This window comes from Oryctolagus cuniculus, chromosome 5 (genome assembly GCF_051225735.1).
Source record: "Oryctolagus cuniculus isolate XC-2025 breed Fujian yellow rabbit chromosome 5, ASM5122573v1, whole genome shotgun sequence".
NCBI classification, from domain to species: Eukaryota; Metazoa; Chordata; class Mammalia; order Lagomorpha; family Leporidae; genus Oryctolagus; species Oryctolagus cuniculus.
The window spans coordinates 143,698,954-143,712,920 of NC_142871.1; the positions used below are offsets into that span (position 1 = coordinate 143,698,954).

The 13,967-nt window shown below is 51.2% G+C and overlaps 1 protein-coding gene across 2 annotated transcripts in view; it reads left to right on the forward strand.

The window, feature by feature from the left end:
• Positions 1–1,799: 1,799 nt before the first annotated feature.
• The window catches only part of GMPR (guanosine monophosphate reductase), a 40,448-nt gene continuing 28,280 nt past the window's right edge, over positions 1,800–13,967 (forward strand). Inside the window, exons 1-3 of one of the 2 annotated variants that reach the window (XM_089333316.1) lie at positions 1,800–2,043; positions 9,484–9,603; positions 12,071–12,154. In XM_089333316.1, the coding sequence (XP_089189442.1) occupies positions 1,957–2,043; positions 9,484–9,603; positions 12,071–12,154 (291 nt within the window). In that variant the 5' untranslated portion in view covers positions 1,800–1,956. The remainder of the gene's footprint in view (positions 2,044–9,483; positions 9,604–12,070; positions 12,155–13,967) is intronic. The other variant, XM_002720867.6, reaches the window with a different exon arrangement.

Sequence of the window (13,967 nt, forward strand, 5' to 3'; positions counted from 1 at the left end):
GTTCCTGGTGTTCAGACCAGCAGTAACAATTGTCCCATGGAATCTTGGGGACTGCTATTCCCTCTCACGGTGTGGTATTCACAGACGGGACTCTGGATGTCTCTGGAGGCTTTGTCTAGTCAATGGAAATGTTATGGGAAGCCATTGTACTGACTAGGAAATAGAAAACTACTACCATGGGTGCAATGAGAGGTGGAACAGGTACAAGGTGCAAAAGCTGTTTAAAGATGTCGAGGTGGCTCTGAGGCAACCAGGGACTCACAGTGACCCTCTAAGGAGCATGATTTTGTACCTGAGAAGGGAACAGTTATGATGGAACATTCCAGAAGGAGACAAGGGGGACTGTGTCAGGTGAATGTCTGTGTGTTCCAATAGAAAGGGAATGAGCATGACATCAAGAGGAGAGAGTGTCCTAGGAGAAAAAGGACCGTAAGGCAATGGAACTCCCAGACACACCCCAGCACTGTTCACTGGGCCCAGGCTTAGCAAGAACTGTTTCTCCTCCCTCCTGGGACACTCACTTTGAAATAACACTATCATAAAGTAATTATACTTTATTTTGCCTTTAATTAGAAACTCAAGGCCAGAAGAGGCTCCTTTCCACCACTTTGCCAAGAGGCAGAACATGGAGCCAACTCCCAAGGATTTGACAAAGGCCATACAGTACTTCCCCTGGCTGGACTCATTGTGGTTTTCATTCATTCTCAGATAGCTTTTCATTTCCTTCCACGAAGAAGGAACTTCCTGAGGGGTAAAGATAACAAGAGCCAAGTGGGGCGGGCAGACAGTTGTGTTAAAATGATACAGTGCTGAGTCTTCAGGGTCAGCCGTACGGACTCACTGGAACAGTTCCAGGCTGCGGAGGACGGAAGGAAAACGAAACAGAACGGGTGCGTGTGTGTAGCTGGCGATCTAGCTTGCGAGTCTAACACAGAAGTGCAGAACGTAACATGTGACTCTGGACAAATGGCTGTCCCACACGGAGCAAGGACTGCTGGGGCTATGGGGCTAACACACACAGAAACACAAACACTATGAAGCTCTCGCAAGCCACCAGCTTGTCCCCGCCCCCTCCTCTTTAGGAGAAAACTCAGGCTTGAGAATAAAGCGACTACCTCAAGGTCACCCAGCTAGGAAGTGGGAACCTCTGAGTCTCAGGGCCGGAGTCTTTCAGGTTTAATTTGTGTCCTCAGGCATTTGCTGTCCACGAGCCTCATTTTCCTTATCTGCAAAACGGCTCCTTCGCCCCTGGGTTGCTGCAAGCCAGCGAGACACGGTGGAGCCAGTGAGCCCGCCTGTACAACAAAGGCTGGTTATAACCAACAAGTGAGCTCAAAGAAGAAACTCAGGACTCTGGGACCTCCCCAGGGGACTCAGCTAGCTCTCCCAGATCCTGGGACTTTACCGATTTCTTGGAACAAATCCCACCCGAACACCCCCACCCCCAACAGCCTAGGCAATCCCAGCGCTGTGCACGGTTACCTGCCCCCCGCCATTCTTAACCTGCCCGCCAACTGTGGGTTCCCGGGCTGCCTCCGGGGGAAATCAGAGAAAGGAGCCCAGAAACCCGTTCTCTCGCCCAAGGAGGGCCCACGTCAGGTGCCCTCCCGTCCACCGGGGACCTGGAGGAGACACGACACGGGCGCGCACTCCCCGACCTGGTCACCGCCCCGAGCCGGGCAGCGCCCTGAGGACCGCCCGCAGCCTCCTCGCCTCCCCAGTCCTGCCTGGGGCGCTCAGCGAGAGGGAGCGGGGGCCTAGCGCGGGGCGGGGCTGGGCGCCCGGGGCGCGAGGGGCGTGGGGCCAGCGGCGCGCGCGGCCGGGCTTAAGAGCGCGGCGCGCGCCGGGCCGCGGGAGCTCCCGGCCGCGGCACAGCAGCCCCGGCGCCGGCGCCCTCGCCGCCTCTGCCGCTGCCGCAGGAAGGAGCAGACAAGCTCCCGCCGCGCCGCCCGCACCATGCCCCGCATAGATGCGGACCTCAAGCTCGACTTCAAGGATGTGCTGCTCAGACCCAAGAGGAGCAGCCTCAGGAGCCGAGCCGAGGTGGGAGCCGTTCCAAAGCCGCCTTGGGTGGAATTTTTCTCCCGGGTGGCGCGGGGTCTCCCTGCCTGCTCTGAGGGTGCCGGCCCCCAGGCCTCCCTTCCCAGCACCTGAGCAAAGGGGAAAGGCAGGCCGGCTCCCGGCCAGGGAGGAAGCGGCCCGACTAGGGCCTAAATGTGCAGGTGGGTGCGGGCGTTGGGTGGGCGAGGGGCGAAGGTGGCCGCTTGGTTTGTTAAGGATAGGGGCCGGGGACCAGAGAGGGAGGAAGAGCAAAGACAGCCGCAGATTCTTGGGCTTTTTGGCGAACCGCTGCCGCTTCAGCATTGGGCTCTGCAGTGGGATTTCTTCACCCGTTCTACACGACCTGTCCCGGCGCGAGTTCAGGGGACCCCGCCCGGTGGCACTCAACGGTCGCATGCCCCAGAGACGCTGAAGGCGCGGGGCTGCGGGTGGCGGGGCGTTTTGCTGGTTGTGTGCACGACTGAGATTGGCGCCTGGGGAACAGGTGGACCCGGGCCTGGAGCAAGTGGTCTGGGGGTTGAGGTGGGGAGGAGGGAGGTCAGGCCCTGAAGGGCCCCCTGCAGTGGTGTGGTTCTGCAGAGAGAGCCCCGGCAGGAGACTGGGTACGCTCTGTTGCCTGGGCCAATGCGGTAAACAGGGGAGGCTGAGCTAGCTTCACAAACAACACCATAAATAAATCCCCTCCGCAGAGAACTCGGCTGCCCAGGCTGACTGCAGTGCCGGCGGCTGCTGCCAGTCCAGGGCTTGTTTGGATTAGGGAAGTCTCCTGCCTTAGCCAATGGCGACACCCAGTCACCTCCTGCCAGCCGCAGCATTGGCTGTGTGGAGCCCAATAGGAAGAGCTGGGGGAGGAGTGGAGAACCCTACGCAGGCCCGGCTGGGTATGACCGGGTGCCTGTCCTCTGTGGTGTCCTTTTAGGTGCTCAAGGGCTGGGCAGCCTCTGGAAACAAGAATAGTTTGGCTGGCAGCCCTGGATCTCCGGAAGTATAAAGCTGTGGTCAGATCTAAGCCAGAGCCAGAGGAAAGTGTGGGGACTCTGGGTGTATGGGTATTTTGGTGACCTCAATTTTGTTCAAAATTTGGTTAGAAGAGAGAACCTTGAGAAAAATCGTACTTAAAAAGAGATTATGATATGTATTTTCTGAGCAAGAAAGCCTTTGAAAACATAGAACGTTTAATATTTATGCAGTAGAATAAATTATTCCTTCCTGGGGAATAGCACAGTGGCACACTTGGTTTCATAATTCGGGCTGATTGCCATTGTTGATGCTGTCCCAGCAAGCAGTGGCACCTTGTGTTTTTCTTTTCTTTTCTTTTTTCTTTTTTTTTTTTTTTTTTTGACAGGCAGAGTGGATAGTGAAAGAGAGAGACAGAGAGAAAGGTCTTCCTTTTGCCATTGGTTCACCCTCCAATGGCCGCCACGGCTGGCATGCTGCGGCCAGCGCACCGCACTGATCTGAAGCCAGGAGCCAGGTGCTTCTCCTGGTCTCCCATGGGGTGCAGGGCCCAAGCACTTGGGCCATCCTCCACTGCCTTCCCGGGCCACAGCAGAGAGCTGGCCTGAAAGAGGGGCAACCGGGACAGAATCCGGTGCCCCGACCGGGACTAGAACCTGGTGTGCAGGCGCCGCTAGGTGGAGGATTAGCCTAGTGAGCCACGGCGCTGGCCACCTTGTGGTCTTAAGGTACACATGACTCTGAGGAGTTGGTGCCCTTGACAAGGGATTTTCCCCTTTGTAGGAGTTTCTCAGCTGTGTGCCTGGATTTGCTCTGCCTGGCTGCCTGGCTGGCCACTCGCCTGTAACCTTTCCTTGCCTGGGTAATGAGGATCTAGTTAAGTCTCTGTAATCCCGCTCCAGCATTTCCTCAGTTTGCTTCTTGATGCCTGAGATTGTAGGCAGATACGAACTTTTCACGGCACAAACCATAGCATAAAATGTGCACCTTGGGAGAAGTGGTAACTGGATGCAGACTCGAAACTGCAGAGTAGCTGGAGTGGGTGATTTGGTGAAGCAATGAAGATGCATAACACATATTGGGGTGTCTGGCTTTGAGGCACAGCTCTGCTCCCCACTCTAGCTTCCTGCTAATGCACACCTTGACACCTTGAGAGGCAGCGGTGATAGCTTGGGTGGTTGGGTCCCTGCCACCTACGTGGCAAATTTGGATGAAATTCCCAGCTCCTGGCTTCGACTTAACACCAGTCTCAGTTGGGGGGGGGGGCATTTGGGGAGTAAACCAGCAGGTGGGAGACCTCTCTCTCCTCTGCCTCACAAATGAATGAATAAACCTCAGGTTTGAGTGGAGCCAAGAGACAATGCACACCCTGGAAGTGCTTCGGCTGCTGAGGACAAGCAGGGACAAGTACCATGAGTTTTGATAAGAGCCAGGCCCAGTGAGCGGTCCCCCACTTGGAAGTTGAAATTCCCCTGCAGGGACTTTAACAAGCCTTACATGGAAAGAATTTGAAGTTGCCTCCCAGAGGCATAGGGTAGAAGTTAGAGGTGGCCCAGGTGGCCTTTTGGGTGCTGCAGGTAGGCAGTCATCCCTCAGCTCTTTAACTATATTAATCCATCGCTTCAAGAGCCCCAGCTACGGAGGAGTCGAGTTCCACAGGGCTCCGTGGGGACACCAGGGTGATCTTTACAGAGGAGATGACGTGTCTATGGATTGAGGCAAGACCTTTGGGAAGTTTGCATCCTTCCTTGACTTTCCCAGTGTCCCTGTGATCCATTCCTGGCTCTGACATCCCGCTGAAACAATAAAACCGACTGTGGAAGTTGGGCATTACGGAGAATATGACACTGTTTGGTTTGCTTAAAACTGTGGATTGTTTTCACAGTGGTCCTGTAAGAGGATTTCCTAGCCCCGTGGGGACAAGAGCAAGGCACACTAGAGAGAATAACGGGGTGAGAGAAAGGAGGCCTGGGTTATAGGCGGAGCTCTGGGGCTAATTTATTACCTTTGCAGCTGTGTTAGTTTCCTGAGGCTGAAAGTACCACCAAGCAGGTGGCTTGAGCAACAGATCCTTAGGTCTTAGAATTCTGCGGGTTTTTTTTAATTTTCATTTCTATTTATTTATTTATTTATTTTTACAGGCAGAGTTAGACAGTAAGAGAGAGAGACAGAGAGAAAGGTCTTCCTTCCGTTGGTTCACTCTCCAAATGGCCTCTACGGCTGGCGTGCTGCGCCGATCCGAAGCCAGGAGCCAGGTGTTTCCTCCTGGTCTCCCATGCGGTGCAGGGCCCAAGCACTTGGGCCATCCTCCACTGCCTTCCCGGGCCACAGCAGAGAGCTGAACTGGAAGAGGGGCAACCGGGACAGAACCGATGCCCCAACCGGGACTAGAACCTGAGTACTGGCACCGTAGGTGGAAGATTAGCCTAGTGAGCCGTGGCGCCAGCCAGAATTCTGCTGTTTTTAAACTTTATTTTGAAGAGGGGAGGGAGATCAAGTGGATCTTATTTTATCCACTGGTTCCCTCCTCAAAAAACAGGGAGCCAGGAGCTGAATCCAGATCCGAAGGTCCCAGATTAGGATGTCTGCAGAATTGATGGGTTCCCAGCCTGTTTTTCTGTCTAGCGTTGGTGTGCCTTCATCTCCACCTGGTGTCCTCCCTGTGTCTGTGTCTGATAGTCCCCCCTTTAAGGAAAACATCAGTCATCTTGAAATAGGGCCCACCCTGTGACCCCATCTTAACTTGATCCTCTGCAAAGACCCAATTTCCAAATAAAATCCTGTGTGGAGATAACAGAAAATATGACTTCAGCAAGTTTCTTAAGGAGAAACAACTCAACCCCAAACAGCTCCTGTGGAATTAGAGGGTTTGACTCTGACTTGTTTTTACTCATGCATGCGTCAGAACTGCCTAGGGAGACACTCCAAAATACACTGTCTATAGCACAAAGGTGCTGATTCATAATGCTGGGGAAGTCGTGCTGGGAAGATCATGATGTGCACACAAGTGCTCGGGCCTGGCCCCTTGTACAGCCATGCAGCTCACTGTTGAAGCAGCAGCGGCCGTGAGCTGCTTGGGAGCCTGAGTACTGAAGGTGAAGCTTCCAGGGTCAGACCCATGTCCAGAGTGGTTCTGGAGCCCACCAAGAATTGCCCTGCAGAATGGCAGCTGTCAAAAGCAAGCTCATTTTTCCCCTTAGCTTGCGTTAGTTTATTGCACACTTGTTGATCCTCTATGACTACAAAGATGCAAGATGCTTCCCTTACTCAGGTGGGGGAGAAGGTGAACCAGTCCTATAATAAAAGAATTGCTTTGCTCTCTTTGCGCCACAGTTCAAGGTAAAGGACCTCATTGCTGCTTCCCTGATTGTACCCCTCTCACCTTGCTGGGCTGGGTTCACAGGGTTGGCTGTGCTTTGGGTACTTGGGATGCTGGCTAAACCTCCCCAAGTCACTTGGAGCCAATTCCAAGGCCTGCATGGCCTCTTCTCCAGGTGTGTGTTCGAAAGACCAGGTGCTGCTGGTGTGCTCATCTGCAACCCCAGAGAATGGCTGATCAGAAGCTATTCATGGAAATGTAACTGGGTGTGCAGGGAGCTTAATGTATAGACTTGGGGTGCCTGTGCAGGTGCACATGAAGATTTTGTTAAAAGGGAAGAGGGTGTGTCCTGGGGGCTCAAGGCTGGCTTCCTCATGCCACCCTGTTCTGGTGCTTCCAGGTCTTGAATGAAATGACTCTTGTTGTAGGATAGGGCATATTTTATGTAGCAACCTACTGGCCTGACTCCTAACACTGAATTGTTTTAGAGATCCATTTGTACTTAGGAGCCCTGGAAGTCTTGGGTGGTTCAGCTGACTTTAAGCAAGGTGTGTTTTGAGAGCTGCAACAACTTGTTTTTGAGGTGAGATGGGAGTTTGTTACTTTATGTTCCCTTTCAAACAGGCTTGGCACAGGGGAAATTTGAGGGTGCTATATTTGGTGCCTTGACCAGCTGGGGAAGATTAAATGCCAAGTGTTGTTCCTGGGAGGCTAGAACTCTTAAAACATCTCTCTGTCTCTGTTTCAATGAACAACTGTTTGTTTTGTGTGCGTGTGTGGGTCTGGGTAGATAAAGTTGGTGGCCGTGCTTTGTTTTCTCACTCATAGAATTTTGGAAAGATTGTCCCTGTGGAGAAGACTCAAGAACTCAGGACTGTTTCTTTGAAGGTCTGTTTTGTGTATTGCTAATGGGTTTTGGAGTGCCAAGAAACCTCGTGGTAATCTCAGCTGGGTGCAGACACTAGCCGCTATCCCCAAGGCATCTTGTGTGGGTATGTGAGAGCAGGGGGTGAGAGAGCACTTTGAGACCAAGGAACTCCATTTGTGTTAAGCCTGCAAGCCAAAATGATAGAAGGCCATTAGCACAGAAGGTTGCCAGCCAAGAGTCCTTTAGTTACCTTAGATAATGCCCACGTAACTGGCTTTCCTGAGATAGACCCAGGAATCGGGAGAAGGGAGGAGATGTCACATTATGTTCCTACAGCTGCAGTGTCTCATATCTGCTTCGTGATTGCTGTGAAAGGTCAGAGTAATCATATTTATGACATCATTTGCTCAGGAAGCCTTCTGGCCACGGAGCCCTGCGTGGAGAAGCAAGAGAAATGAAAAGGCTAAATGGCTTGTGGATTCCCCAGTGTTTTCTGACCAGATGCTAATTGCAGAGTAAAAATTGTCTCACAGTAAAAGGGGGGTGTGGATAGAATGGGTAAGTGTCCTCAGGAAGCCAAGGGCAAGATTTTGTAACTGTGTTTCTACTGCAGTTTACCTTGGAGAAACACCCACCTCTGGGACTGTCTGTATCAGTCAACATACAGCCCAAAAAGAAACAATGTGGGATATTTAAAATGGGGAGTTCCTGGTTCTCAGACCTGGCTGTTGCAGCCATTTGAGGAGTAAACCAGCAGAGATGCCATCTCTGTTACTCTGCCTTTCAAATAAATAAGATCAGGGAATTTAATGCAGGGCACCTGACACGGATGAGATGCCAAGTGAGATGTTGAGTGCCCCAGAGTTCAGCAATGGTGAGAAGCCTTCCCCACGCTAAGGAAAGGGCCAGTGGGAGGCACTGGTCTCCCCAACAAACTGGAACCAGCGACAAGAAGGCCTCTCTGGGCACAGGGTCTGGAGCCTGCAGGGGATGTGGCTGCTCTGGGGAAGTTGCCCACCACAGAGGGAATCTGGGAGGACCACCCTCATCTCTTCACGTTTCCCATTGCTATTCAGTTGGCCAAATTCAGCCAGAAATGAGCTTGAGAAATGGAGCCTGGGAGGTGGGATGTGCTCTGTGATAAGAGTGGCTATGGGACCTGCCTGTGATTGAAAAAGCAAGTCTGACCTGGTCCTGGTGCCCTGCTCCCAGGAGAGTCCCCTGTGGTAGCAAAGCTGCTGTTCTGGGTTCCTGAAAGCTGATGGCCATAAATACCCTGCAGCAGGAGGCACAGGAAACTTGGAAAGCCCTCCCTCCAGTGGTTTGCAAATCAGAGGAACATGTGTTATATGCATGAGCGTATGGCTGCAACGTACTTTCCCCCGGCTCTTTGAAAGACACTTATAATTACAAAATGGCCGTCAGGATTGCATGGCATGGCATGAATTGTTTAGAGCTCACTGCAGGGTGAATTTGGAATGTGGCTCTAGGGGAAAGATGAGAACTGCTGGGATTCTGATGGGAAGGAGGACGTGGTTGGCACAGAAGAGTGGAGATTTTCCCAGGAGGGGAATAATCTCTCCAGTGCTGGGAAGTGAAGAAACAGTAGCCCTTGTGTGGGTGTTTAGGGCTCATGTGAACCAGGCTGGGGAGAGAACATGGTTGTGGGGAAGGCCGAGGTTAGTGGAGGAGGAGAGGGTGCTTCAGCGGGAGGTTTGGCCTTCAGGTAGCCTGTGCCTTCTACTTCCAGCGGCCTTCGGGGGTGCCAGGGAGTCCACTTGAGTTTTCTAAAGTTTCTCTTATTGGAAGAGGAGAGAGAGAGCAAGAGCATGAGAGAGATCTTCCATTTGCTGGTTTGTTCCACAAATGCCAGTGACAGCTGGGACTCAGCCAGGCTGGAGCAAAAATCTAGGAATTCAACCCAAGGTCGCCCATGTGGGTGGCAGGAACTCAAACCACCTGAGGCATTACCTGCTGCCTGGGAGGGTGCACAGTATCAGGAAGCTGGAATCCAGGCTGTCTGATATGGATGCAGGCTTCCCAAGCTGTTTCTTTGCCACTGTACCCAATGCTTGTCCACTGTTTGAGGTGTTGAACTTTGTGCAACCCATTACGTGGTTTCCTTAGAGACCTAAGATATCTTTCAAAGATGTCACCCAAGCCCTGAGCAAATCCAGGGACTTCTCTTGTATTCTTCCCACGCTCTGCAAGTTCGAGAAATTATGCACCTATCACGTAAGAGCCAAGCACTCATTTCTTGTCCCTTTTTGGCCAACAGGTGGATCTTGAGCGAACCTTCACGTTTCGAAACTCGAAGCAGACCTACTCAGGGATTCCCATCATTGTGGCCAACATGGACACCGTGGGGACGTTTGAGATGGCAGCTGTGATGTCACAGGTGAACCAGTGCACTTTCCTCCCTTTGCTGCTGCAATATGAACAGGTTGTTAGGAGCCTGCCTTAGGTTTGTACACAGGGAAGAGGAGAAAAGGGAGAACGTGGGTCAGTCCCTTCCTGGAGTCTGGCTGTCGCAGGAGACTCTTCTTCCTCTTTAATCAGAAGATGGACAGTGTGCACTCTGCATTCCATGACCTGGTCTAGACCTGCATTCATTTCTTCTGTGAAAATGCCCATGATGGTTTTACAAATTGGAGGTGCATGAAGATGTTAGGCAGCGTGACAGGTGCCATACTTCAAAAGAGTGTCATCGCTTTAAAAATCAAGATAGAGATGCTTTGTATGCAGTCAGTGCTATAGTATTTGTTGCATAATTAGGTAGAAAACATCTAGTGAACGCTACTGGGTATAATATATCTCTTAATTCTTAACTCCATGAGGCTGGTTCCTTTCCAAGACAAGGAGCCTGAAGCAGAGGTAGAGAGGAAGGGTAACTTTCCCCCTGGGCCCTCAGCCAGGTAGATGGGGAGTCCAGATTCAAACCCAGACTAACTCTGGAAACGGCTAAATTTACCTGTCCACTTCAATTGACAGATTGCTGGACCAGTCTGACTTCCTGTAAGGGAGTAGCTGATCTCTTGGCCTTGGGAACAATAAGGGAGGAACCATTGGGGGCAGGACCTTTGTCTCCTGCATCTGCATGTGAGATGTTTCTCACTGATGGGCTCAGGGGGTGTGCATTTATTTCTGTTGGTAGTGCCTGCCAAGTGGAAAGATAAATCCAATTAGTTGAGAGAGCGTCCCGCTGTGGGCAGCAAGCCTCTCCGCAGGAGGTGCTGGGATTCCTTATTAGCCAGTGATTAGAAGGAGAGGATTCTCAAACAAATTATGAGCTCAGAAAATGCAGTAGGGGATGGTCTGTCCGACTCCATGATCACTTGTATGGTCTGTCAGCCTTCAGCCCCCACAGAGCTCCAGGCCAGAGCCTGACAAATTAATTGCTGGAAGAATGTGATATGATATTTTTGTCCCTCTGCCTATCCCTTCCTCTGCTGTCATCAGCCATAGCTACTAATGAATTCTGTGTTTGTGTAAAAGTGTTGGTGGGGGGAGAGAATTGGGGAGCAGTAAATTGCCTGGCTGATTCGTATACCAGCTGGTTGATTCATATACCAGAGTATTAGTCCATGAAAAACTCAGAATTTGCTCACCCTTCCCCTTCTTACGGGGTAGTCTCAACCCTAATGAAAGGGTAAACACTGATGAGCCCTGTGTGGGGACCATGCATTCTTACATCTGGAATCTACAGAACTAGTGGAAGTGAATAAAGTATAGAGCCTTAGACTGAGAATTGTAGGTGGGGAATAGGCCAGCCTGGAGAAGTTAGGCGAGAGGTGTTTGTCCAGCGGAAGAAGATTGAACTCTGTAGTCGGGTCCAAGTCTGACTGTGGCCTATGACCCTGAATAGCTAAGTAGTCGCTAAGTTTTTTAACTTTAAACTTCTTAACCTCCTTTTTTTGCCCATGAAGCTAATCATTAATACCATTTGTAGTTTTTCTGAGATTTATTTTTTGGAAGATTTATTTTTTATTTTATTTTAAAGGTAGAGTTACAAAGAGGCAGAGAGAGAGAGAGAGAGAGAGATCTTCCATCTGCTGGTTCACTTCTCAGTGGCTGGAGCTGGGCCCATCTGAAGCTTCCTCTGGATCTCCCACGTGTGCAGGGGCCCAAGGACTTAGACCACCTTCTGCTACTTTCCCGGGCACATTATCATGGAGCTAGATCAGAAGTAGAGCAGCGGGGACTCGAACTGGCATCCATATGGGATGCTGGCACAGCAGGCACAAGCTTTACCGGCTATGTCACAGCACTAGCCCCTGTTCTGAGGTTTAAATGAAGTTATGTCTGTGCAGCATTGGCACAGAGGTAGCAAATGCAGGGTCATGGACTTGGGATTTCAATGTAGACCTGAGGACCTCCCTCCCCCAAGAATACTGCCTGCCAGATGGGTTTAGCTTCAGCAGGAAATATCCAGGTGTGGACCCCAAGAAAAACCTTGCAGGTACAAGTTGTAGTTCGAGAGGGTTTGTTAAGCAGTTGTTGTGGGCTGGCCCTTCTGGACAGGAAACCTGCTGCAAGGTTTTCCTTCTTATTTTATTTTATTTTTTTCTACCTGTTCTGCTCTTGGCTGAACTCAGGTGTAGGCAGGAGCCAGGGTGGGCTGGCCAGGCCTCTGAGAGATCTCCCCTTGCCTTTTGGCAGAGCCTCCTATGTCCTGGATGCAGTGGTATCCACTCACTAGCATGGGAAACATTGTAACGGCTTTGTGATTTCCCTGGTTATACCTTTGTGTTTGGCTCCTAGGAACATGTTCCAAGCAAATTAAGCATGAGCGGCAGGCAGGCCAAATGCCTTTGTCTTGTTGGATCCCTTGGCTGCCCATCCTGATGCCGTGTTTTGTTTTCTAGCACTCCATGTTCACAGCAATTCATAAGCATTACTCCCTGGACGACTGGAAGCTCTTTGCTGCAAATCACCCTGAATGCCTGCAGGTACGCCCTGGTCCCATTACAAGTGACAGGTGCTGTGTGGGGTTGGAGGGAGGCCTTTGGGTTGTGCAGAGGGTTTGAGGGAGCAGACAGGTGTACGGGATGGATGGAGTGGTTCTCCAGCTGGATGATGTTGGCTGGGATTTGCCCAGCAGGCCTGTTCCCCAGTGTGTACTAGGAGTTGCCTCTAAGGAATATCTGTGAGCCTTTGAAAGGTGAAGGGTTATATATGAGGGTCCTTCAAAAAGTTCGTGGAGAAGTGGATTAAAAGATAAGTTTAGGCCGGTGCCGCGGCTCAATAGGCTAATCCTCCGCCTTGCGGCACTGGCACCCAGGGTTCTAGTCCCGGTCGGGGCACCGGATTCTGTCCCAGTCGCCCCTCTTCCAGGCCAGCTCTCTGCTGTGGCCAGGGAGTGCAGTGGAGGATGGCCCAAGTGCTTGGGCCCTGCACCCCATGGGAGACCAGGAGAAGTACCTGGCTCCTGGCTTCAGATCAGTGCGGTGCACCAGCCGCAGCGCGCCGGCCGCGGCGGCCATTGTGGGGTGAACCAACGGAAGGAAGACCTTTCTCTCTCTCTCTCTCTCTCACTGTCCACTCTGCCTGTCAAAAAAAAAAAAAAAAGAAAAAAAGATAAGTTTATTGTAGTGCAAACAATTAAATCCATGCACGCAAGCTGTCTTCAGAGAATTTATAGAAATGTGAGTTATGAAAAAGCATGGCTTGAAAAAAAAGTTTTGCACCAAAATCAACTTATCTTTTAACTCCATGTTTCTATGAAGTTAATTTTTTTTTTTTTTTTTTTTTTTTTTTTTTTTTTTTTTTTTTTTTTTTTTGAGAATCTGAGAAAGACAGGGAGAAAGAACTCTGGTTTAGTCCCCAAATGCCTGCAATGGCTGAGTTGAAGCTAGAAGCCAAGAACTCAATCCAGATCTCCCAAATAGGTGGCAGGACCCCAGTCACCTGAGCCATCACTACTACCTCCCAGGGTTCTGCATTGACAGGAACCTGGAGTTGAGAGCCCCTGAACTCCAATATAGAGACATGGGTGTCTTATCTGCTACCTGCTCCTCCACAAACTTCCAAAAGTGCCCTTATATCTTGAGAGCCTAGGGCAGAGTTAATATTCCTGCCAGGTATTTCAAGTGGATCCGATCTGAACATGCCTTCTGGCAGTAGAAGAAAAAATTAATTATAAACAAGTTGCTTTGGGATTGAGTAGACAACACGCTTGCTGGAAACGCTTTTGTTAGAAAGACCAGAGTCTCGAGGAACCTTCATCCGCTGCTCGTGGGAATGTAAATTGGTGCAGTTGCTTTGGAGAACAGTGTGCTTAAAAGTCAGAGTTACCATACTACCCAGGAACTCTGTGTCTAGGTATAGACACAGCAGAAATGAAAACACAAGTCACACACAACTTGCTAACAGTCATAGTAGCTGTCGCTCCCCCTCTTCGTGGAGGAACGACACAGGACCCTGCGCTGTTCTTTCGTCTGCTCGGCCCTCCCCGGGTTTGCTGCTGGTTCTTCCCGGGTTGGCTACCGTCCCTTCCACCTCCGTGGAAGGGCGGTTCCCCCTGGCCACTTTCCCCACTTCCGCGGGGGAGCAGCATACCGCCGGCCGGCTCTCTCGGGGGCTGCTCAGGTGTTCCCTTTAGATGTTCCCCTTAGATGTTCCTGGTGCATGTTGTCTCTCCTCCTTTATAGTCCTTTTCCACCAATCCCAACTCTGCTACCCACACGCCGAGTACGCTGCTCTCCTCCAATCAGGAGCAGGTCCTACAGTTTATTGGTTGAACTGGAGGCAGCTGCGTAGAAG